The sequence below is a fragment of the Patiria miniata genome, unplaced genomic scaffold, assembly GCF_015706575.1.
Source record: "Patiria miniata isolate m_02_andy unplaced genomic scaffold, ASM1570657v1 HiC_scaffold_15, whole genome shotgun sequence".
Taxonomy (NCBI): domain Eukaryota; kingdom Metazoa; phylum Echinodermata; class Asteroidea; order Valvatida; family Asterinidae; genus Patiria; species Patiria miniata.
The window spans coordinates 2,574,374-2,600,821 of record NW_024037053.1 but is presented as its reverse complement, the minus strand read 5'-3'; the positions used below and the strand labels follow the sequence as shown (position 1 = coordinate 2,600,821).

Sequence of the window (26,448 nt, the reverse complement as noted above, 5' to 3'; positions counted from 1 at the left end):
ACTATCATGCCTGCTTTTAAGCCTTAAAGTTTAGGACCAATCAACACTACAAATGTACGTTTAGTATTCCGGATTAAATTTCAGTAAACATGTAGAAAAATCTTCAAATGAGTTGATAGAGGTTTAAATCTTGAAGCCTCTCGTACCGTAGCACCTACAATGTGTAATTCACCATACACCTGGCATAATTCACACTAATGTAAAACCCTAGCAAACCCATCAAACCCCAACAGCATGTATTGTTGGAATCTGTCGGGATGGGTACAGTACCCCTAAACTGACAGTCTTTTACATTGGGTTGGCACACCTCCAGAATCAAAGGGAATGTACATGTACATCATTTGCTTTTGCTGTAATTTACAGAAATGAACTATTTGAGGGGTAAGTATAATAGATCAAATATTGTTACACTGACAAGTTTGAAGTTTTGTGTTCGAAAATGCTGGAAAAACCAGGAAAAACAAAAATGTTCACGTAGTCTGGTTCCCTGACTCCACTTAAGATAAAATGCATCAATTTATAGATGCCGGAAAATTGTAAGGTAAGGAAACCAATCTACATGTAGCTGGTCTGCACCCGTTCATGAACATGGAACCAATAGCAAACAAAATTTGGACTGAAAAAAGGGTAAATTTGGAGCAGTAGTTGAAAAATAGTGAGGTTTTTCCAACGCTGGTCGGCCGACCACCGTTGGAAATTTATACAAAATACCACTTTTCTTGGAAATGACTTCACACCAGGTGCCATAATTTTACAGGATGCTTCAGACTTTCATTTACCAACATCCTAGAAAGCTATTTCGTAAAAATTTGGTAGTTTTGTTTTCCAATGTTTGCAAATGTATATTCCCTTTAACGTCAGAAATATGTGTGTACAGCTTCCCATATGGTGTTGGAATTTGCCAGGATGGGTATGGTTCCTAGTAAATCATGCTAGGGCGTTAGGGTTAAAAGTACATTTCATTCCTCATTGAAAACAAAAGGGAAATCATACACATGACAACCCACAAAACCCACATTGCGGTTCTCTATGGAATCTGGTTACATGTTAATGTGATATGGTAATATGACTGTACCATGAGTCACACACATGAAATTGAATACGCTGAATACACAATCACACACACGTACAATATTAGGGAGCATAAGATAACATGCTTTTCACTCAGTTTTTAGGTAAGTTTAAGATAATTATTTTTATATAACTGACATACAGATCCTTGTCATTTGATTGGTGGAACTCACATCATGTGACATTCGTTATTGCTCTCATTGACGCCGGGGCTCAAAAAGTCCAATTCGCCCATGAGGAATGGGAAATACTATTGAACAGTTAGGATCATTCTTGTTCCATGACGCGGTATTTGTGTGCAAATGCATGCTGGCATGCGCGTTCAGCGTAGCGCGTATTGTTCCAAAGAGCCAGCGCTACAGAGTTGGGTTCAAACATTTTCTTGAAGGGGTGGTTTGAAAGAAAGAAGTACATTTTCCATCAATGTTGTATTGAAATAATAGTTCAAATGACACGGATCTACAGTGTACATGTATGTGTCAGTTATATAAAACAAATATTGAGTGGCTTTAAATTGTAAAATGGGAGGAATATTATCGCAAGGTAAAATCTGGACTTGTCCAGTTTCACCTCGTGAACTGGAAAAGTCCAGATTTTACCGAGCTGGATTTTCCCATTTCACACTGAGCCACTCAATATTTGTATACTGTGGTTCTCTTCCCCTTTCTGTTTGTACAATTCAAGGGTAAATGCCTTTGACCACATCCAGGTGATTAGATAAATGTGACCACATGAGTATGAGTGAACGAATGATATCATTGTTACATACATGTAATGCTTATTGGAGACTTCTCCAATTGCAGAGATGAACTTTTTTTTCAATTTAAAAGGAAATATGAAGAAAAAAAAACTAAACACAGTATATAAACAAATGCAGTAGTCATGGTAGCACTAACGATGTACACATACAGTTGAACGACATGGTTTTATTGTTTCTGATATACACAATTGGTTAGTAATAACAAGGTTGATTTGAATCGGGTTGACATGTTAACGGGACGATACAACATTTGCAAACATCAACGAAATGATCAAATTATCACGAAATACCTTACTGGATTGTTAGGGAATGAGTCTAAAGCATCCTGTAAAATCGTGGCTCCTAGTGTGATGTCATTTTCAAGAAAAAAATTGTATTTTTCCAATGCTGGTCTGGTCGGCCGACCAGCTTTGGAGAAAACTGTTTTTTTTCAAAAACTGCTTCTAATTTTTTTCATAATAGTTATTCTGCATTTTCTTTGCAATTGATTACACACATGTGAAGGGGTACAAGCCTGCCAGACTGATTCTCTGACCTTACAATTCCTCAAAGTCTATAAATTTCTCCGTTTCATCTTAAGTGGGGTCAAGGAACCAGACTAAAAGAACATGATTGGTTTCCTTGGCTTTTCCAGCATCCACAAGCCCAAAACTTGAACCAAGTCATTTTAACAATATTTGCTATAACATACATGTACTAATACTCCAAATCCATTTATTTTTGCAAATTGCAGCAAAAGCAAATGTTGAACCAGAGTTGGTAAAGTTACCCTTGGATTGCCACCTTACCCGGGTCAATTTGGACTGGCCTGTCATGTGACCGAACTGATGTGGGTCAATCTCCAAAAAAGTTGAAAACGTCACACTTAAAGGTACAAAAATTGTATCAAAGTATGCAAAAATTGCAAAGGTGCCTTGGTCACAAAGTGCCCCCCCCCCCCCCTTTCACTCATTAAGCGTACCTGAGATACATGAATGTTGCATGCATGCGTATCGCGTAAATACATGTAGTTTCCTACATCTGATAACATTCAAACGCAGTGAGTAATGACATACACATGTACATGTACTTGTTGACTTGAACCAGAATAAACTTTACAATGAACATGCCACACTAATAGTAATATGTAAGTGATTTTCTGCCACTGACATACATGTACATGTATATTATATGGAAACTAACACCCTACATATGTACACGTACTTAGTTCTCTGCGGTGTCAAAGTACAAACCTTTTTAATTTACGGGGGTGATGTCAAGTTGTTTGTTTTTCTGTGTTTGTTAACCAGTTTTTGTTGACCTTTATTGTCCAGGCAAGTACAAGTAATGGTACAGTTTTCAATCCTACCTTTCTCGTATAAAGTCCGCTAATTCCCTTGTGGAAATCTGCCCGTGTTTCATGTTGTGGTAGAGACATGCAAATCCCTGGTTCTTTTCCCCCTGAAACGACAACGAAAACAGAAACAATTGTTTAAAGGTAATATTTCAAAACTTCAAGAAACAAAACTACCAAATTATTATGAAATACCTCACTTGCCTGTAAGTGAATAATAGTTTCAAGCATCCTGTGAAATTATGGCACCTGGTGTGCTGTCATTTTCGAGAAAATCAGACTTTTTAAATCAATTTCCAACGATGGTCCACCGACCATCGTTGGAAGTTGATTTCCAACGATGGTCCACCGACCATCGTTGGAAAGAAACTGACTTGTTTTCAAATACTGCCCCCCCCCCCCCCAAATTTACAAATTTATAGTCAGTTCACATTTTGTTTGCAATCAGTTACACATCTGTGAACGGGTGCAAGCCAGCTACTGGTAGTCTGGTTCCCTAGACCTGACAATTCCCTGATGTCTATGAAGTGCCCCATTTTGTCTGAAGTAGGGTCAGGGAACAAGAGTACGGGAACAGCATTTGTTTTCTTGGTTTTTCCAGCATCTACCGGTATGACACAATACTTTAAATAGGTCACAATATTTGCTAACATTTCGTGGTATGAAATACCGGTACCAACCCCCAAATCCATCCATTTCTGAAAATCACAGCAAACGCAAATGTTGTACATGTTACCGTACCTTTTTAAAAGTCATATTTATTGCAATATTATGTAACATGACATAACCACTACGAGATCTTTCCACCTACAATCTACATGTACATGTACAGTGTAGCAGTTTTCGAGGACTTTATTTGATGCTCTTACATGTAAGCCCTTTTCACACTAGAGCCTCTCAACCCGGGTATAACACAACCCTTGGTGAACCCAGTTCCGCCCCGGGTTGAGTTTTAGATTTTTCAACCCTGTGTTCAACCCCGCATCGTTTCACACTTGTTTCATGCAAATCAGGCTTATCATGCTCAGTTACTACTGTTTAGAACTCTGGCCAATTTTGCAATAATTTCAACCCCTTGTTGAAAATCTCAACCCTGGTCTGGAGCAGCTGGTTGAGTTCAACCTGGGGGAAACTCAATCCCGGGGTTGACGCAGGGTTGAAATTCTTTAAGTGTGAAATGATGCATGTTTTCAACCCTGCGTCAACCCTGCGTCAACCCCGAGATTTGTCTAGTGTGAAAAGGGCTTATGTACACGTATAAACTACGGGTACACTAAATGTACATTGTCATGATTTTGTACAGTTACAATGTATGCCTCCATGAGTGAATACATATCAACAGAGTCCCTACCAACTCAAAATAATCATGTGTGCACAACTAAATATATCAGGCCAAGATCAATCTTCCCTGATACCAGAAACCTTGACATCACTTTTGTTTTGACTAAATGTAAGTCTTCCGGCACCCTGCGGTGCTGTCACTTTTTTTCCTGTACAACTGACAGACATGTTGACTTAAACTTAAAGTTTGTTTTAATGTCTGTAAAGCTAGTTTTGGTCTCATAGAATAAAGACTTAATTTCAGGTGCTAAAAATAAAAATGAAAATCATCCTCTAAAAATAAATAAAACAAAACCAAAACAATACCAGACAGGCAAAGATTTCGTTTGATTTTGTATTCAATAAATCACTTTTTTTGTTGTGTATGTAGATTATCGTTTGGTCAAAATTTGAGTTTATTTTAACTTACGGAGTTTTTTCTTCACTCAAAACAATTATTCCTACCAAAATATTAAATTATTAATATTCACAATTTTGACCCACAAAATGTGTTCTTGTGCTTTATCGCAAGAATGACACAAAAAGGCCCAGCTTTTAAAAGATGGTTGTGTGGATGTTTATATCCTACTTTAGCACTGTTTCGTTTAAATACATGTTTTGTAGCCCAGTTGAACGCATTCCAGGTTGTAATGTCCCTTTAATCCTCCTATGCAAACATTCATTCTGTGCCGTTCAGTCAAAATCAATCAAGTGACTGTTTTCATTAACAGTTAAGAGAGTCTCTCCAAGCCTATCTAAAGCAGGATTGACTGGCTGTGACTGTAACTGATTGATTTTAACCATCTGTGCCTACCACTTGACTGAATTTGACTAGTCACAGTGCTTGCTTGAAATCTGATCTGACTGTTGGTGACTAGCCTGTGTAAAAAGCATGGCAGAGGAAGAGGATTGAATTTTTGACTGTCTGTGACTGTTCAGATAGCAGGAGGGCTGATGGTTTAGTCTTAAAAGAATTATAACGATCGTTATTGAAACTGTGAACTCCGTGACACCGATTTCAGGTGGAGGTCAAATTACCAAATTCCTGAGCCAGAATTGCAATGTTGCATCACGAACAAAATGTGTGTAAATATAAATCAGTTACCATAAAGATTAATGATTAACGCACAGTTCAAACAGTCATTGTCACGAAAGTGCTGCTCACGTTTGCTACAAGTTTCAAAAGTCAATATTTTGTAGTACACGTATACATACATGTATTATTTTGTATGTTTATTTCCCAAAAGAAAGCCAAGAGCATATTGTCCTGGTATAAGTTTGTTGAGTCCTTTATCATTTGAATTTCAAATTTCATAACCCATTAACCGTTAAATTGTATCACATTTGTATATTTATTAACCGATGAATACATTGTAAATAAAACCACAGAATGCCGGTTTGAAGCATTTACAGGGAGTAAACATCGTTTTCTGCTGATTCAGGGTCTTATTAGTGAGTTTAGAAATCTTTCATGCTAAAGTTAAAGGGGCATTATAGCCAACCCCCGAAAATTTAATATTTGGGATTGTTTAATACTAGTTCAAAGGTCTGGTTGAAAGGAAACTAACCCAATGTCTTACCGTTCCGGAGAAGACGGAAAAACCCGGTTGTTTACAGCGAACATGACGGACATTTTGTGGCATACCCATTAAGTATTTCAAGTCGTGTCAATGAACCATATGTTGTGTGTGTGACACATAATACACACAGCACCAATACACAAAAGTTGCTTCTTACACGTCCGCAGAATGCGAACCACTGTGACGTTGGATCACAACCAGCACTCAACAGCTCGATTTTTCGGGGACAAATTTTGACCCCCAAAATTCATTCTCGCATGGTTCTCGCAAGAATAACACAAAAATGTCTAGTTTTCAAAGGATTGTTGTGTGGACGTTCATATTCTACTTTTAAATGATCTTTCCATTTTTAATACGATTTCATTAAAAATGCGTTTTGGAGCCCAATTGGGCTGGGCCCTTTAATTGAGGTTTTTTTTAAATTCAAGTCAAAAATTGTCTCGAAAAAGGTTTGCAAATTCTTACAAAATTTAAGAATGACTGATGTTTGTTGAGCTTCGTAAACACTTTAAGCTGGCATTGAGGTTGAAGAATTGAAAGAATGTTAATCTCGAAAACACAAAGGAGTCATCACAAGCTCAGACAGGTCTGGATACCTCAGGCTGTGTCTGTCAATTGTTAACCCATACAAAAACTACTGTAAGACCAAGTTCAGGCGAGTACCGTGCTTTACTCTTCTGCGATTAACTTTGCTCAAACACAGGTTGGTTGGGCAATGGAGGAAGGTATAGACTTGGACTACTCGTCTCTAGTCAACTGTTAGAACTAGAGCCAACAACAAACATGACAAACAAACACCCCTCCCCGCCCCCTTGTTGGTAGTAGGGCCTACTGTGGCAAGAACTGCATTCAATGTTGAACGAAGTTGCTGGGACTTTCTTTTCCCATGTTTTCCTTTTTGCTCCTTACAAAACCCAAACACCGCAGAAAAAGAAACTCCACTCTCATTTGAGGGGTCGAAATGCTGAATCTGATCGTCTTATGATGACGTCATTTACAGGTAATGGTATAGAGTCTAGACCTTTGGGAATTTTGTTCAAAATTCGAACGATTATGCAAGGATATAAGTTGCTCAGCGTAACCAAACACACGCCTGTAATTGGCCCATTCATTCATTCAAATAGTGTGCTCTCATGCATACAAGCACTGTGCGATTGATAGTCCCCGGCGTTCGTTTCGGGCAGTGTAACATTGTCACGCCACAATTTCCACTCGCGTAATCCTTTAAATTTAAAACTTTTCAAACTGCATCATTTATCATAAACCGTTCTCAATCTTGGATGATTTACAGTCTTTGGTAGCACACGGGGTATCAAAATGTAGCTAACAAAATTCCCCTATTTGTAAATGACATTATCATATTACAATCAGACTCAAAATTATGACCCCTCCAATGTGTGCGGACTTTCTTTTGTTGCAGGGGTTTATTTCACAATCCCTGTTCTGTCCCCGTACATAGTTGTGGTACAATTTGGTGTGGTCTTCCAACTTTTGAAACGTCTTGTTTTTCTGGATCGCTTGTCAGAATCCGCAGAATACCACTGTCACGCCCCAACTATCGCATCGGTCCCAACTATAGTTGGGCCTGTCCCAACTATAGTTGGGCCTGTCCCAACTGTAGTTCCACAGTTGGGCTGGCCCAACTATAGTTGGGCCTGTCCCAACTATAGTTGGGACGGTCCCAACTGTAAGTTCCACTGTTGGGCTGGCCCATCTATAGTTGGGCCACTCCGATCTTTTTATTTTGCGGTGTCCCAACTATAGTTGACATTGATGTACACCTGTAAAACGTTCCCTACAGCTCTGATACACGTCTGACTTTACTGGGGACCACTGAAATTAGTTATTGATGGGGCGAATCTATAGTTGGGCCACTCCAATCTTTTTATTTTGCGGTCCCAACTATAGTGTACATTGTTGTACGATTATAAAACATTCCCTACAACTCTAATACACATCTGACTTTACTTGGGACCAATGAAATTATCTATGGGTGGGGACCATCTGTAGTTGGGCCACCGCAATATTTTTATTTGGCGGTCCCAACTATAGTTTACATTGATGTACGACTATAAAACATTCCCTACAGCTCTGTTACATACTGTCCGACTTTACTTGGGACCTTTGACATTAGCTATGGGTGGGGCCCATCTATAGTTGGCCGGCCATGGCAATCTTTGAATTTTGCAAAATGTTGCTGGACAATAAAACCCAGCAGCAGCTGGACAACTCATCCAACTAGGCAGTACCACGTGACCGGCCAGCCTTGCGGCATGCATGCACGACGAATACACGGTGCCAGCGCCGCGGAACATTTAATCCAACAAGATCTATCAAGCATGAAGCATCCGGCGCAACTCCAGTCCTAACTATAGTTGGGCCGACCCAACTGCCGCACTATAGTTGGGACAGTCCCAACTATAGTTGGGACCGATGCGATAGTTGGGGCGTGACACCACTACCCAGTACATGATCAACATCAGAAGACCCATCCCACATACTTCGTACATAAATCTCTTTCAGAAGACCCATCCCTCATTCTTCGTACATAAATCTCTTTATCTTTCCTTTCGAATCACAGCCAAAGCCATTGTCAGCAACACTAATTAGACAATCCATAGAGCAAGGAATGGATAATCCCTCCTAGTTTTGTTAATAATCTAAACCTAATTCACTGAGGTCACTCAGATTGCTGTTATAAAGCCTCGACTTCACATAACAATGCAGGTAGGGGGGGGTCTGTTTACCTGGAAACGGGCTACGATTAAAGGCATCCTTCCTGAGCAATCCAGTTGGACTTCCTTTGATTTGGGAGTTCATTCAGCTCGACCTTGTATTCATAACCGGTTCTTTTTTTTCTGACATAACCTATGACTGAGTGACCAGGCCTTGACATTTCATTGTGGGAACAATTACAAGTGGTCTGGGCGGTGTAGCAAGCTGTACCAATCGATCTGTTCTCTAACTTTGACATTTGAGACTACGTAGGTCGAACGTATATAGGAGGAGATCCAAATTAAAGACTTCCCTCCTTTTGCATTTTAAAAAGAATGTACGTATTTCGGAAAAGTTAAATTGTTACAGTTGCATTTCCCGTGCCCTTTCAAAAATTCAATTTTGTTTCTTAACAAATTTTCAACTTGTATGTTTATTCCAAGTTCCAACCAAAAAGTCCTTTTGTTTTTCTTTTTTGGGTGTCTGCAACCCTTAAAAAAGAAAAAGGTTTATATTTTGGCCACAAACCCATTGGTCCATACATTATCGAGACTGATTCTGGGTCGGGAAGCAGTCTATCCAGCGACAACAGAATTATTATCGGGCAGTAAGTTATTTAAAAATTTGTAAAGTAAGAGTTCGATTACTGAACTTGGGTCAATTTTTTTTGGGGGGGGGTCGTGTTTTGATGTCTCATTCAAAAGTGAATTACAATGTATTCATAATTACGACACTAGGTCATCGGATAAACTACATAGTTAGAACATCTCTACACCTTTCAACTGTTACACACCAGGGACCCCTCCTTTGGAACAAAATTTGATCTTCCCGCCCAATGACTTCAATCAGAGCATGCAAAAAGTATTTTAAAAGAAATACTTCTCACTGTGGTTGATGGCAATTATTCGGAAAGAATGTTGCATCCTGACGACACTAGTTTTTGCCATAAGTCACCCATCGCAAAAATGTTTAAAATGCATGAATCTGGGGCTGAGAAACATTTCCAAGTTTGTAAGAAAATACTTTCAAAATGCATTCAACTTTCCATAGACTTTGTACACAGCCAAAGAAATGGCGTCTGGATATCACATTCTTTCCAATTATTGCCAACTTTAATTGCCAAATTAAGACATTAATATTCATTGAAATTTCTAAGGATGGTAAATTAAGACATTAATATTCATTGAAAATTTTAAGGATGGTAATTTGGTAATTTATTAGTTTATTTTTACTAGGTCATGAATTCATGAATTTATTAACCTAATATCTTTTATTTATAACATCTACTTTATTTAACCGCGAATTTTTATAACTACATGTATTGTCAGAGACAGGGGCAGACAGTCAGTAGAATCTTTGGCTTCTTGGCTTCTCAAGTTGTCTGACCTACTATTTATATTTAAACTTTCAAGTTCCGTCAAATTTTCTTTTCCTTGTATTTTACAGCCTTATATATTAAATTATAATATAACTACTATTAATAGTCCTGGTACGGAAATAAAACCTGAAACCTGAAACCTACATGTAGTATTACTAGTCTATTTTAATAAATTAAATCTATAGATTAAATCTACGGAAAGCATGTAGCATCCTGACGCCACTATTGTGGTTGTGTACAAAGTCTGTGGAGAGTTGAGTGCATCCTGTGCATTTTTAAAGTATTTTCTAACCAAATTGGAAATGTTCAGTGATCATCATTCATTCATCATCATTGGTCGACTGAAGCTTGCACTACTTGTGTTGATGTCAGGCACGATGACGGACATGCCACACGTCCTGTTCTATCATCAGTGTTTCTCAGTCCTCAGTCCCAAAATTCATGTGTTTTCAACATTTTTGCAATGACTGACATTCATTGAGTTAATATTTAATATCCTTGACCCTCCATAATCTGCGCAGGTAACGCTTGCAACGCGCGCGCGTTGTCACACACAAATTGAAGATGAGTGCGTAGAAAAAGGACCGTGAACATGGCGTAGCTTTAGGGGGTCTGACGATATATCATTCAACTGATGTAAACAAGTGGCATCTTTCCAGTAGGCCCTAGGGCTAGGCCTACTACGGGAAAAAATGTTGCAACCTGACGCCACTTTTTTCTTCGGAAAAAATGTTGCAACCTAACGCCACTTTTTTCTTCATATATCATCTCAATGAAGCATTGAAGGTCATTCATTTTGCAAAAATGATGATAAGACATGAATCTGGGACTGAGAAATATTTCCAATTTTGTTAGGAAATAAGAAAATTTTCTTGACTCTCCATTATCTATATACTTTGTACACAACCGCTGAAGTGGCGTTATAGGTTGCAAAATTTTTCCCCTACTATCATGGTTCAATTAGTGATCTGTCCTCATCAACTAAATACGCCGCACAGTTTGCTGGGTAGGCCTATTTTTAATACGACCGATATATACACGGCACCAATACCGGAAGACGTGTAGGCGGCAACACACGCACCGTAAAACACCCGCGACACGTACCGGTCAGCACCGGGTGAAAAGACGAGGCAAATGCACCGCCTACCGGCGTCAAAACAGGCCGTTATTTTCCCATCTTGCGACCGGTTTTCAAAGACCTCAGCACTAAATGAAACATCTAATCAGTGCAATATGGGAAGACAAAGTGTACTTACCCAGAAATTCTCCTCAAAAGCCGACGTTTTCGTGTTCAACATTAAATCCATTTTGAAGCCTTGCGCACGGTTTTTCATAGAGGTGTTCCGGTTGTACGTGTCCGTACCGCGCGCGCCGTGTGTGTATAAAATTTTGTATGTCTACAAAATGGCGATCCATGTTTTGATTGAACTGCGCATGTGCGGATTAATTCGTCTGCCGATTGTGAAGGTCACACGGCTAGCAATGCGCTCTCTTGACCTCCGATAATTATGACGAAAAAAACAATCATGAATGGCTGAGCAATTTATGTAATCTAATGTAGTTTAAGTGGTTTATAGATTATTTATGTCTTTATGTTTTTATGTATAGCCAGGGGTATTGGAATTGAAGGCCTTCGTGTCACAGTTTTTGGGTAAACTTTTTCAATTCCAGGCATATGACTCTGGCTTTCGTTTGTTTTTTTGTTTTTTTGGTATTTTGGTATTTTTGTTGTTAGTTTGTTTCTTTGTTTGTTTGACGAATAAATAATAATAATAATAATAATAATAATAATAAAATGATACTTCCTTTAATTTGATTCTGGTCTGAGATATGGAATATTGTGTCGAAACTTTTTTCTTTTAATTTCAGAAAAAAAGTTTGACAATTAACAAGAATGGACAAAAATAAGTTTGAGGAGAAACAAGCATGATTCAGTGACGTGAAAATTCAATAATCACGTTTACTATTTAGCAATTTGCACCCTCCCTCCCTTAATGACATTTGGAAATTTATTAAAAATTGATAACTAGTGCTCTCACTTTTTTTCTCATTACTAATTTGGAATTTGTTGGTTTTATTTTAACGAAAAACTACTTTTGTTTCCCGAATTTTTGGCGTCTGCAACCCTCAGGAGAAAAAAATCGTTTGCGTCACTTTTGCGCATGTAACTCACAAATACAATGTACTCACACAGCCCTATACGAGCCGAATATTAGTGAAATAACCGTAGTCCTACGTATGTGACTTCTTATTTGCGTTCAATGATTTATTCAAAAGTGAATAACTTTTCTATCAGTAGCAAAATATACGTACATGCGGGGTGGAACTCGAATTAAGCACAGACTTGACAAGATTTTAGGAATGAAAAAAAAGAAAAGAAAACGGGTTTCTTTCCGGCAAAATTGATCTTACTTTGCCATCATCTCTTACTGAAAATGTGGGCACTTCTCAGAAGGCAGAAGCTTTTTTTTCCTAAGAGGGAACGAGACCGAGTGGCTATGAGGCAGGGCGTAACTACGGGGGCACGGGGGGGGGGGGGACGTGCCCCCCAGCAGATGTCCGTGGCCCCCGGGGTGTCCCCCCCCCCATTTAAAATCTGAAATTAAACCAAAAAATGTATCATATATGCTTTCAGTGCCCCCCTTGAAAGAAAAAAATTTGTACCCCCGAATGCCCCCCCCCCCGAGTTATTTTACAGACGAGTCTCCCTGCTATTTTCGAGTTTCACCCCGAAAAATAGATTTTGTTTTCCCGATTCCTATTTTCTCAGCAAAATAAAATTATTCACTTTTGAATGAAACATTGAACAACAAAGAAATCCAGCAACGTTTATTTATTTATTTATTTACTTCATTTATTAATTATTTCTACACAAATGTCGAATTATTGTCCGGATCTGCCAGACAATAATTCGGCTCTTGAAATTTTCATGTATTTTTGAACATGACAATAAAGAAATCTAATCTAATCTAATTTAATCAATCAGGGTTCAGACGCCAAAAATCGGAGTAAATTTTTTTTTTTGTTAAAACAATATAACTGAAAACTCGTTAGGACAAAAAACAAACAAACATTTTTTTTTAAGATAAAGCATTGAAAGTTGGTGTATACGTGCTTTTTTAGTGTGGCAGATTGAATTGGTAGCATTACACTTGTTATGAGCTTTCCAATGAAAAAAAAATCGGCCCAAAAATGACAAGTTATTCGATTAATTAACTTAACTTAATTAATTTTGAAACAGCAGTGGTAAGACGTCTGTACTAGTAAGCAGAAGGTCGTGGGTTCAAAGCCACTGCATTGCTCTAAAAATTGGTATCCGCAGTTCCTGCATGTCTTCATTCTGTCACTAGAGGGCGTCGTTGACATCGCTTATCGATGACTGATGAAGTGAACGGCCGCGCCGGTAGAGAAATCAGCGGTATTTCACATGCCAAATCTCTTGTTCAACAAGCATTCTTATAACTTTACACGGTGTTGGTATGCAAGGTAGTTGTCCAGCTAATCTGCATGTTTGTGTGTCGCTTAGGAAAGAATGTAGATTCCAGACGCCACTTCTTTGGTTGTCATGGTGGTTGTGTACAAAGTCTATGGACATGATCATGATGATGGAGAGTCAAGTGCATACAAATTTCGGCGATGTTTTGATCAAATCATGGAGGAATAAAAACACAAATTAGAGTCAAAAATGTTTTTATTGCTCAAAAATCACCTGTACAATCAAAAGCAGACTTTTCTCACTTCTATTGACACCCGTTTTGCAATTTTGAACAGTTTCTTGGGGAAGAAATCACAATTTTCCTGCGCGGTTTGTGCCTTCAACTAATCCTTAAACTTTATTTGTATTTCTGGCGGCGTAACTACTCTTTGTGCCTTGCGATTCAGCGTGCCTTGCGATTCAGCGCGCCGTGCATGCTCACGGTACTATCATCATTGTAAACAAAATGTGGACTAACTAATTTTGGTATTAAAATTGAGGGCAGCATTTGAAAAAAAAGGTCATTTTTCCCCCCAACAATGGTCGGCAGACCATCGTTGGAAATTGATACAAAAATTTCCCTTTTCTTAAAAATGACAGTATACATGGTATACCACCAGGTGCCATGATTTTACAGGATACTTGAGAGTATCATTCACTTACAGTCAAATAAGGTATTTCATAATAATTTTTTTTTTTTTTTTTGATGTTTGCAAATGTTTGTAATATTACCTTTAACCCTTGGGATCCCCAACCAGCTAAACTCTAGCCCCATAAATGTGGCCAATTTACTGGACTACCTCCGTAAAATTTCATGTTGAAATTTTGATATGCAAACGTGTGCAAACGAATCTGGAAATTTCACGAAAAATAGACATCTGAAAAAGGCAGCACTTTCTGATTAGCCTATAAAGAGGGTGAGTATGCTTCGAAAGCAAAAATAAACTACAAACTAAGCCTAAAATAATGTGAAAAACAAAATTTGACAAAGTTCGACATGTTTTTGTACATGGTGGAAGTGTGGCCTTTATTTACGGAGGTAGTCCAGTAAATTGGCCACATTTTATGGGGCTAGCTAAACTCTAACACCAGGGTTTGTTGGAATCTGTTAGGATGAGTACTGAACTAGTAAACTGACTGTTTTACGTTGGATTAGGCATACCACAAATAAACAGAGTCCAACTGTTTATGCGCACAGTTTTCCACATGTTGTTGGGATTTGCAAGAATGAGGAAGGTTCCTAGTAAATCACCTTAGAGAGTTAGGGTTATCATCACTGGACTTGGTCATGCAGTCCAGTGGATATTTAGAGCCCAGCGTCGGGGAGACAGGTTTCATTATCCATCAACAGAACAACACTTCATTTGGGTTATTTTCAAATACAGTGAGTAAGCGATGAGTCGACGCGACAGCGGAGCCTCCTCCATAGCCAGCCGGCGCAGCCGGAGGTCCAACACGGGAGGCGAGGGCGACAGTCAGCGGAGCAAAGAGGCAAAATTCTTTGAGGAATGCCAAGCAGCTTACGTGGCGGTGCTGGACGACACGCACGACGCTATCACATCCAGAAGCCAACTCTCATCAGGTATAATGTGTTGTTTGTAATTGTTTTTTCCGTAATTATTTTTGAATAATTTAGTATGCTAATTGGGACTTAGATTGAATATTCAAATATTTAAGTTGTATTGCGCCGGCCCAAACTGATTGCCAATCATATTTTGTGTGTGTGTTAAATTACTGGCCTGAAGTACGTATTGCAATTTGCATTATTGCAACTACATGTCCCAGGAGTTTGTAAAAATTGGTTTGTGGGTTAAGAAGCCGGACGTGAAGGCATTCCTTAAAATATTTGTATTGAATTGTTTTGAACACTTTTAATTTTTGTGTGTTTATTCCAGTTCTGCATCAATCGGGTAGAAACCCCTCCCAGAAGACATTGGATAAATACTGGACTGCCAAAACAAGTAAGTAAAGTCTGTCACGAGCCAATGTGGCCCATCAGGCCGGCGTTTATCTCCGGTTTCAGTAGCATGAAACGACTGAGAATATTTCTACTCCCCCTGGATGGGATGCTAGTCCATTGCAGGTTACTCCCCAGCTAATGCCGGTACCCATTTATACTCCTGGGTGGAGAGAGGCAAGTGGGGGTGAAGTGGCTTGCTTGTGGGGGTGAAATGATGATAAGACATGAATCTGGGACTGTGGATGTAGTCGACGGACTTGGGATGTAGTCGAGTCCATCACAAGTCCCTGCAAGTCCATCACAAGTCCTCCAGTCCCAATTCAACTCGCAAGCTATTCAAATGAGCTTTGACAAGGGCATTCCTTTGTTGTTGCCCATCCACAGTTTCATGTGAATGAACTTGTGATTGGACTTGTGATTTACTTGTGACTGGACTTGTGATGGACTTGAATACATCCTTGCTGCTGGATAGCTCAGTTGGTAGAGCACCGGGACGGTAATCCGGAGGTTGCAGGTTCAAACCTCACTCCATTCAATTTCTTTGTTCAACTTTAACCAGTTCACATCGGATGACGTGTATACACGCAAGGTTTTACGGTATTCGGAACGGATAACTGATAAACACGCAACGAGCAAAGCCGGAAATATCTGTCAGCGACTTGCTCGCAGCGAGCGAGGCCGGAAATATCGGGGTGTGCTACCCGCAGATGACGGCCTGAACCCGTCTGGCATCGTGGTTCGAGGCATCGCGCTTGGGTCTGGTCATGTCAAAATAATCCCGGCGCGAACTGATTAAAATTAGAAAATTAGAGTAACTTAGGTAAAAGGCCTCTATTGTTCTCGGGCTTCTGAGATGAAGCTGATGCAAGTTGCCACTTTTGCTTAGGTTGGGGGTGTTCCGGCAGATGATAGTCTGAAGTGTATTTTTGACAATGATGGGACAGGGAACCATTCACCTCCCACTGATTGTTGCTGTCTTGCACTTTGAACCACAGAGAAGCTGACGTACGATGAGTTCTGTGACATCATGCGCAAGGAGAAACCCACCACTACCAGTGACCTCCTGAACGCCTTCAAGAAGATTGACATCAATGGCGACGGTTTCATCACCCATGACGAGCTATCAAGGGTACTAACTCAGGTAGGACAATCTCTTTCTCTCAAATTCTCCACTGTTGATGAAACCAGTGGCACATTGTTTGCGCCTTAACTTTCAAGCCCCACGTTAAAGGCATATGAGATCATTTGCAGTTATCACGTAAGTAACCTACCAAATTATCATCAAAAATCTGAATTAGAATTAAGATCGTACTGGTACTAAACAGCCTGTGAAATTATTCTGTCTGGCTTGCTGTCATTTGAAGACATCAAGAAATGTAAAGGTGAATTCCAACGATCAGTCAATGGACTGATTTTTGGAAATAAAGAGTGCTATTGAGGAAACCGTGTTTCGTGATCAAAAGTTTGAGCGTGGTTTTTCACTGTTTTCTCGAAAATAGTAATATCCACTGAGCTGAAAGCCTCGTGGTTAAGGGCACTGATTCGTGGTCTGCGGGTAAAGCTGCAGGTTGTGGGTTCGAGTCCTGGCGGGGTCATGGTGCGTGTGCCCTTGGGCAAGGCACTTTGTCACTCATTGCTTCTCTCCACCCAGGAGTAAATGGGTACCTGTGAGGGCAGAGATGGTTATTGTGATTGAATTAGCTTCCTTGCGCCTAACAGGCTGCATTGAGCTGTATACTCCCCAGGGAGCTGAGATGGTATATGGAATGTTTAATTGGCCCAATGATTAGGGGTAATAATAATGTAAAGCGCTTTGATCTTAGTTAAAAGCGCTATATAAGAACCTGGTATTATTTTTATTATTAACAGGTTGGGGTTTGAACATTCTTCTTTAGATTTTTGAGTGGTGTTATTATTGGAAACGATAAAAACGCATATCCTTTAACCAGTAGACAGATTGCTCTCTTGTTATTCTGTGGCCTTACGTTACTTGGACCGTCTTTCATTTTGTGTTGGTTTGTAAAGCGAGGGGAGAAGATGACATCGAAAGAGGTGGAGACCATGATAGCCGAGGCAGACGATGACGGGGACAGGAAACTCAACTACAATGAGGTACTGAACCGAAATTGTAATTGTGTCAATCACATGTCAAATCACACATTAAATCACAAGTTAGATCACAAGCCAAATCACAAATCAGAACACATGTCAAATCACATGTCAAATAAAAAGTCAGATTACACATCAAATCACATGTGAAATCACATGTTAAATCACATGTGAAATCACATGTGAAATCACATGTGAAATCACATGTGAAATCACATGTGAAATCACATGTGAAATCACATGTGAAATCACATGTGAAATCGCATGTCAAATCGCATGTGAAATCACATGTCAAATTACACGTCAAATCACATGTCAAATCACATGTGAAATCACTTGTAAAATCACATGTCAAATTACACGTCAAATCACATGTGAAATCACATGTCAATTGCCAATCAATATCCCTTTGAACAGTTTTGCAAGATGCTCATGTCCACGGCCAGCAAGTGTCGCCAGCTGTCCAAGGAGAAGATTGACAAAAAGATGAAAACCGAGAGGAAAACCAAGGAGAAAGCACAGCCAGCCTCAAAATTAGGTAGATATTTTTTTTTTTTAGTATAAGTATGTTGTTGCATCGAGTGTGGAGTTTGGGTGTTGCCATTTGAAAGATTAAATCCTGATTAAAAAGAACTTTTTTAGTTTAACGTCAAAATTCACGGGCCTCACAAAATATCTACTTAAGTTTTGCATTTATTGATTTGCAACTGTGATCCCATTAGAGAGAGCTGACAATCTTGCAAAATTTTGACGTAAGATTTCACTTTTTAAAAATTGCAATATTTATTTAAATTTACACATTTTCTGCTAAATTACAAATTCAGCTATTTGCTGATTTCAATTTCATTAGGACATTATTGACCGTGCTGTTTATTGAAGAAACCACATACATGCATTAATGTTTGTAAATTGTCTCTTATGTTAGGTAGTAGTATGTTAGGTAGTAGTTAAGAGGCGCTATACAACTTGTTTGCATTTTTAAATGCCTTATGTCCTCTCCTAACTCTTTGAAACTCTCTAAAATATCAGTCAGTTGTGGTCTCAATTTCTGTGTTTTTTTTTTGTTTTCAGGTAAAGATACAAGCCCCACCCCTCATCCCCGGAAACGGGCCTCCATCAACAAGACCCTCCCCCCGGTCGCCAAGGTAGCGCCCAAGGCGACGGAGCCCAGGAACCTGAAGTCGTGGAACCAGACCCACCGCAAGGGGTGCTGTCTATTTGAACACGGCAAGCTAGTGTCCCACCAGTACGCGCTGGAGGTCTCCACGTCCACTGCCTTGTGGCTGACGGTCAAGCCTATGAACTTACACCCAGAAACAGGTGGGCGCAGGTTTGATCAAGAACTTACGTTACTCGCAGGTCATGGAACGTATACCTAATGCACACTAGTTCAGTGATTGTTGGAGTAGTTTAGGGGATAGACTTTTATCAGGGTACGCCATCTTGAAAATCAAAGCAAGTCATATAACGCAAGCATGGCGGCGTAAAAAGTGTGTGCGGTGAAGGAGTGATTCTCGCAAAGTGGAACTCTTATACATGGATGGATCGCTCACATTCATAGAAACATCAATCAACATTCTACGTAGATCATGTCTCATTGTATTTTGAAGAAGGATCTTTAAAGAGATAAAGCACAAAGCCAGTGGCCGAACTGAAGTTTTCGTGTTAGTTTAATACACGTAGCACCGCCGTCAGATCAGAGAAAAGACTTTCTATTATCACTTTTCCATTTGCGGCGTTTTTTTGAGCTGAAATTGCACCTGTTTAGTACGTACAAAACTATCTGCAAGCTGTCATTTACAAGGATCTGTCATTTACAAGGATCTGTGGATCTGATCTGCCAAGAAATAAAGAAAACTGGAACAAATTTCATAGGAGTCCAAAATTCATGTGACACCAGGAAAGTGTTTAAAGCCAGCCAGCCGGTGTTTTATCAACCGTTTCAAACCACCCAAGTGACGGGCTCTCAACCAAAATAGTGTGCAACTTAAATCAATACAAAATAATGGTGTCATCAACACAACTGTCTGCGTCGCTTTAATATTTTCAGCTACTGACGGGCCTCTTCCAGATATTCGCGTTTACCTGGTGCGGCAAAGAGACGACGGAACGCTGGGTGACCTGGTCGCCTTTACAAACCTGAAAAGCCAACAGGTATGTCATTGTCTGTTGTTATATTGTTTGCTTGGATACTGTAATTTCATTGGTCGAGAACGGCCACGTGTCCATTCTGTAAAAACACATATACAATGGTTAACCTCATATACACGCTGCGCACCCGCGTGAAGAACCTGCACTCGCGCTCGCGACTAAGAACTGTATGCAATGCGCAACCGTTCAGTCATGTCCGGCGGGAAAATCTGCAGTCATCCCACTGATTTCATTTATTTCTTGCAGAGTAAGTTACAACTGTTTATCATTTTGACTTATTGGCACGATATAACAAAACAATTGTTGACTGCTGTGATGTGGGATGAGCTGGTTTTTAACCCCCTCGGGGTGCATATCACCTGAGGTGTATCCGATTGAAAAAAAAATGGGTATCCGGGTACCCGTTAAAGAAGCCCACCCCAAAATTTAAATCTTGGAAGTTGCTGTTCAGATTGTTCATAAAGGTCCGCACGACAATACTACCAAATCGGTGTGTCAGTACAGCAAGATACAAGTGTGTACAGTGGTCATAGCTTTCAGTGTAGACTACAACTTTGGCGAGCGTCATAAACGTGAAATATGTTTTGTTTTCCCATGAAGCCTGGTTTTCAGTTTGAAAATTCCCCACAAATGACATTCAAAACCTTTCTTTTTCATTGTCTGAGAAGTTAAAGTAATTTGTAAAGTTGGTGTCCGGTACCCGATCCCATAATCTGGAACCGGTTCCTGACATCAACGGTCGGGAACTCGGGTACCCGGTTCCGATGCACAGCCCTACCATCGATGCACAAGAAACTAGATTGTTGTTGGTTCAGGAAGCGAAGTGTAATGTTGCACGTCGGAACGATGAGAGCAAGAAGAATACTAGTAGTATTTTTTGATATTTTGTGATTAGAAATACTGTCTTAACCAAGATCTGAGGGCCGGCACCTACCGCCTGTTGCCAATGACGACGGGCTGTCGTTTCAAACCCAGAGAGAGGCAGCCTAAGAGCAAAGCGCAACTCACCAAGAAGGATGGAGAGGATTACGCCATCTTAAAGCCGTTCAGGTAAAAGGGGCTGGTACTGGTAGGGAACTTTAAAACGGTTGGACCGGCAATAATTAAAGGTGTACAGAATAAAATGCTTTCATTCTTTCTTTTTCGTTTCCAACAATAGCACTCACTCAAAATCAAAAGGAGAATGTTCAAAACCAAACCTGTTGAAGTTTTGGCCGAGTGGATCTCATACCTTTTTGAGAAAATAGTGAAACTATGCACAATCTTTTTTAGTATAACTAAAAAGAAGAATTGAGATAATTACTATCATTGAGCTGATGTAAATTGTAAAACTTTGTAGTGTCCTGGTTTTTTCCCCACTTATTTTACTATTTTTACTGTTACTCTTAGGAATGCGTTAGCTGACATCTTTGAGCTGGTAGACCTTGACGGTAACGGCACCTTGAGCAGAGAAGAGTTCAACATATTCCAGCTCAGGACCAGCGGGGAATCGGTCGACGACGATGCTTGGGAAGTTGTGGAAGGTTAGCCAACAACAATTTTCATCCCTTCTGACTTCCTGCATTTCAATAATAAGAAAAGGAAGTAGTACATTGTACTTGTGAACTTTAAAAAAAAATTGGTGTCACAGATCTAAACGAGAAGATTAAAATTCAAATTTCTCCCCACCCCTACCCTGTCTTTTCTTTGAACTCCAGAAAACTTTGAGCTGAAGAAGGGCGAGCTGACGCGGAAGGGTTTCATGGACCTGAATCAGATGGAAGCGAATGACCTTGAGGGGGATACGGACGACCTGTGGGAGACCCTGCACTCCATGGGATTCGCAGACGATCTCAAGCTAGATGAGGTAGGTAACGTAGTCGTCTAGAGATCGATTCAAAGCACAAGTGTAGACTAATTAGGGCGGAACTGGTGGCGCTGTAGCGGGTTTTGCTGAAGGGTAACTTTGGACTCTGGGGGAAGAAATTTGTGGTCAAACACATTTAACCACTCGGCACCGGGATTATTTTTGCTGAAAACGTCGATTTTCGCAAAAGGCAAAATTGTCCAGCCAACTTCTGATACACAGCCAAACGCCACTAATGCTGATTCGCAAGAGTCATTTCAACAGTATTTGTACAATATTTCTTGCCGAAACCTCATATTTTTCAATACTCCAGGGTGTGCACTGGGATGTAAATTGTACAATAGGCTGTGCACAATGGCCAATTCAAGATCAGCACACGGTCCGCCTCCACAGACTTCACAGACTTTGTGTGTGTGTACAAAAGGCACGAGGAATTAGCGTGTTTAAACGTCACCCAGAGGCGAGTCAAGGCAATCTTGACGTCTTATCCCGTCAGCCGCGCCTGTGTATAAAAACAGCCAGTACGTGTTATCACGTCCTCCGACTCGAACTGGTTAAGGACATTGCAAAACAAGGATTCAAATAATGGAATGCCTGAAGCCCCATTTACATAAGAGAGCAGTAACGGAATTCTGTTGTTTTCAATGGGTTTGTTTACACTTACAGTGGACAAACAGCGCGATAAACTGCTGCGTTTAGAAACCTGAGTGATACGGCATTGAGACTGCGCAGTCTGACCAATCAGCATTCTCGTTAGATATGAGGTCACGAGGGTGGATCCAGAGAGGTTGCTGGGGGGGGGGGGTTGAGTTTGTGCCGGGGGAGGCAGAACAGCTCTCTCAAGTAAAAAATGTCCTTGCTTGAGAACATTTCGGTCACTGCCGGGAGGCGGACGCCCCCTTCGTACCCCCAGAATCTGCCACTGCTTCACGGAAGAAGCACCACCGAGAGCTTGAAACATGGAGTCCAATATTTCCTCTTTATTTCATCTACAGGCTCTCCCCTTCGTCATCGACGTCTTCACAGACAAGTGTAAGAGTCACATCAAGGCCCTCCCACTGCAGAGCGGTGGCTCCGCCCTGGAGATGGCAGTCTGTGACTCTGTCATGAGGAGTAGCGAAGACAGGATCAAGATCAAGGAGGCAGACGATGCTGTCATGCACTGCCTTGCGGGAGATGCTATATTCACTGTCGTAGTGGAAAACAAGGTACATCCAAGTTGGGTCAGGACCATAGTTAACCATAGTTCGACTAACTCTGATTAAACGCACGCTAGTTAGAAATGGTTACACTAGTCTTGTCGACTATTCAGGACCAGCCTACCGCAGCTGGTCTGGTCGCGCCACGATTTATAGCTGGTCATCAATAGCAATTTTTCATAGCATAGTGCAGAGGGGACCAACTATCAACAAAAATGGCGGTAAAAAATGAAAACCGCGAGTGCTAAATTTCATTTTCATTATTATGCTGTCACTTTTGTCGCCATTGTATAATGGCGATGTGTAAGGTGTCCATAACTATACGCTTGCTAATATTTGTGTAAAAAAACAGAAACACCAAGTGACAAATTCTGTAGCCGATGTGCGACAGCCATTTTCTCAAGGTCGTTGACATGACATAGTTGCGCAATTTGTAAACATTTTGACGTGGGGTACTGAAAACGGTCTTGTTGCCAGTTGACCGCTGAAAGGAAAACGCAGTCATTCACGGACGGAAGTGTGGAATATTGATAAGGTCCATAACTGCAAAATACTTTGTCTATTTTCATATAACTGTACTTAGGTGACAAAATAGTGGATGTGCAGTGATGCGGTGTAATCGTTGTTGTTGGTGTTGTTTCTTTTTTATTCAGTCGTCTAGCAAGTTTTCACTAAGGATGGACTGTGGAAAGAGTAGCAACTGCTCAAGCAGCAGACCAGACCTGGACCATACCTTGGTCATCCCATCAAGAGCAGCTGTGGTAAGTCTCCTCTCTTGGAGTTAACCTTATTTTCAGGAATTGGCTGTGCATTAACCCTAACTCCCCGGGCATTTTTGCTTGGATGTAACCTTAATCCTGCGAAATCCTCCAATTGCCTCCATGTAAAAATTGCACACAGCCTCAATCCTGAAAAATGCTCCCTTTTTTTTGGAATGGCGTCCTTGGAGGGGTGACCACTGCCTCAATCCTGCAAAATCCTCCAGCAATCACTGTCAGCATGTTGAGGCAGAGCCAGTGACATCCTGGAGCAGTGCGGAGGATGTCAAGTTTAATTTAGGCCTAAATTTATGCAAGGCTGAGCATAAAAAAAAACAATGTCCGGCCCAAGACCTTGACACAGTGCATCCTTCAAAATCAGCCACACATTTTTGCCATATAGGCTCAATCCTGCGAAATCCTCCATTTTGCAAAGAGCATTTTGGAGGATTTGGGAAGGTTCGAGTTAATCTCATTTATTTTCAGTTTCCCAACTAAAGTGAACCAGATACTTAGCAACGTCCTAATAGCATCCATGTAAACTATCAATTTAGTGTGTATCATAGCAAAGGTCCGCCGGGCTTACACTAATAATCCAAATGTGAACATGAAGCAGATTTTAAGTCATGAAACATCACACAATGGTTACACAACTGTCCTAATGACTATAGTCTAGCCCCATAAATGTGGCCAATTTACTGGACTACCTCCGTAAATAAAGGCCACACTTCCACCATGTACAAAAAACATGTCGAACTTTGTCAAATTTTGATTTTCACATTTAGGCTTAGTTTGTAGTTTATTTTTGCTTTAGAAGCATACTCACCCTCTTTATAGGCTAATCAGAAAGTGCTGCGTTTTTCAGATGTAGTAATTTTCGTGAAATTTCATGTTGAAATTTTGATACGCAAACGTGTGCAAACGAATCTGGAAGTTTCACGAAAAATAGACATTGAAAAAGGCAGCACTTTCTGATTAGCCTACAAAGAGGGTGAGTATGCTTCTAAAGCAAAAATAAACTACAAACTAAGCCTAAATGTGACAAAGTTCGACATGTTTTTGTACATGGTGGAAGTGTAGCCTTTATTTACGGTAGTCCAGTAAATTGGCCACATTTATGGGGCTAACTATAGTCTAACATCCCTTGCCAATACATCTCTTAAAATCTACTCATCCCCCCCTCGACCTTTCACTACAGGTTGGCCATCATTTGATGCCGGTCAAAGAATCTGAAGACTGGACAGTCAAGTGCACGGAGACCGTCATCACATGATCATACACCTCACAGTCAGACCCAGAAAAACGTATTTGTGAGTCCGTGATCAAAAATTGTAACCTCCATTTTATTCTGATATTTGTTTTTTAATGTTAGGTAATGTTTTCAGTATCTGGATATGTATTCAAATAAAATGGATACTTTAGTTCTCTGGGACATGTTTATGGCAGCCTCGTTCCCAGGGGTACGATCTTTGCTGCGCCATGTTAGTTCCCACCATGCCCTGCGCGATTTTAACCCCTGAAATTGTGTCGTTAAAATCTCTCACTATTTGGGAGATTTAAAGTAGGACTGCAGATGCAGTGTTTTAAATATTGAGCGTTTTATTGGAGAATCAGTCCTTTCAAACATGAGATTTCGGCAGCGCATTATAGAGCAAGGATTTATATTTAATGTACGTTCCTCGTATGTACGTCATCCCTTTACAACACAAGATACAGTTTTTTTTGACGAAAAACGTGGCTTCTAGCAGGCTTTGTGTAGGCTTGAAAATATGTTTATACGTACGTCTAAACATAAATGTCTTTTCATTGTTGTGTCAGTATATGGCAGTTAGCCAGTTAGCAATTTTTTCTCAAAAATTTTTGCAATGAGCAAATTGTTGGTTTCACAATTGGAACAGAAAACCTTGAACTGTACAATGCCTTCCTGAAATGACATCACAACAGCACTCTCTTTTAAATATTTAAAGTGAACTTTCAATAAAATGAAGCAAAAAGGAATGTCAAATAGTTTTCATACATTTAAGAGGAGTAAGAAGGTTGCACAAAATGGGTTCCACAGAAAATTTCATCTCATGGCCCCTTCAACAGATGTACAGATAGCAGTGCAGATAATTTATATGAAGTTGTTAATTGCCACTGGCTCCATGATAAAGTACGCGTTTGTGGAACCTAAATTCCTTCAGTGTTATTTGAATCCTGTACCGTATTCATTAGTTTTGCCCGTCCGTCCATAGAGTTCTAGATGTACCAGTATATGTGATGCTATCAAGCTACATGAGTCGTTTGTCGGGAATTTTCATTTGGAGATACAGGCCAAAATAGGGCCACTTCATCACATCACTTCATCACATCTCTTGGTGTTCCGACTTCCATAATTTTTGAACTAAAGATGGTATCAGCATGCGGTTTTCACAGCAGTAATGCTAAGATTGTGCTCTTTTCAAATCTGTAATAAATTTTTTTTTGACTGGGGTCGACAACTCATTTAGCTTGATCGCATCACATGTCTGTAGGTAAATAAGTATTGGGGGTGCAATGTTGTACTTTTTGTAGAAAGTTTCCAACAATACATCTAGTGCTGACATTTGTCGTGTGCCCTCCACAAAAAAAACAACCTTTCTAGGCCAAAAAAAAAAATATTCGGTCTCTGGTCAGACCAAAGTTCCGGAATTGACGCGGCCACGCGGCTTGTTTTTTTTTTTTTTGCTTTTTTTTTTTCTTCAAGCTTGGATTATACAGACAAGGTCGGTACTATTTTGCTTTTTTGGTGTCCTCATGTACATTGGTGTCCCC

The 26,448-nt window shown here is 40.1% G+C and overlaps 2 protein-coding genes across 10 annotated transcripts in view; one reads left to right on the top strand and one right to left on the bottom strand.

Moving 5' to 3' along the window:
* The window catches only part of LOC119722408 (F-BAR domain only protein 2-like), a 58,617-nt gene extending 47,060 nt beyond the window's left edge, over positions 1–11,557 (bottom strand). For all 6 annotated transcript variants that reach the window (XM_038192508.1, XM_038192510.1, XM_038192513.1 and 3 more), the window contains exons 1-2: positions 11,414–11,557; positions 3,180–3,271 (exon numbers count right to left, since the gene is read on the bottom strand). In XM_038192508.1, coding sequence (XP_038048436.1) covers positions 3,180–3,271; positions 11,414–11,491 — 170 coding nt within the window. In that variant the 5' untranslated portion in view covers positions 11,492–11,557. The remainder of the gene's footprint in view (positions 1–3,179; positions 3,272–11,413) is intronic.
* Positions 11,558–13,555: 1,998 nt separating this feature from the next.
* Positions 13,556–25,992, top strand: LOC119722407 (EF-hand calcium-binding domain-containing protein 7-like). Of its 4 annotated transcripts, none has more exons than XM_038192507.1 (14): positions 13,556–13,575; positions 15,018–15,214; positions 15,528–15,593; positions 16,588–16,733; positions 17,618–17,704; positions 18,119–18,239; positions 18,773–19,021; positions 19,752–19,855; positions 20,748–20,902; positions 21,242–21,375; positions 21,550–21,698; positions 22,694–22,906; positions 23,551–23,658; positions 24,854–25,992. In XM_038192507.1, the coding sequence occupies exons 2-14, from the start codon at positions 15,028–15,030 to the stop codon at positions 24,926–24,928; spliced, it is 1,794 nt and encodes a 597-aa protein (XP_038048435.1). In that variant the 5' UTR covers positions 13,556–13,575; positions 15,018–15,027; the 3' UTR covers positions 24,929–25,992. The 4 variants fall into 4 exon arrangements, with proteins under 4 accessions (XP_038048435.1, XP_038048432.1, XP_038048433.1 ...); XM_038192504.1 differs by lacking the exon at positions 13,556–13,575 and adding an exon at positions 13,604–13,643; XM_038192505.1 differs by lacking the exon at positions 13,556–13,575 and adding an exon at positions 13,614–13,634.
* The last annotated feature ends 456 nt before the right edge of the window (positions 25,993–26,448 follow it).

Coding starts and splice junctions, on each gene's coding strand:
- LOC119722407 (XM_038192507.1), top strand. CDS start 15,028: ATGAGTCGACGCGACAGCGGAGCCTCCTCCATAGCCAGCCGGCGCAGC. Junction 19,856..20,747: donor CAAACCTGAAAAGCCAACAG/GTATGTCATTGT, acceptor TTTTGTGATTAG/AAATACTGTCTTAACCAAGA. Junction 21,376..21,549: donor TGCTTGGGAAGTTGTGGAAG/GTTAGCCAACAA, acceptor TTTGAACTCCAG/AAAACTTTGAGCTGAAGAAG.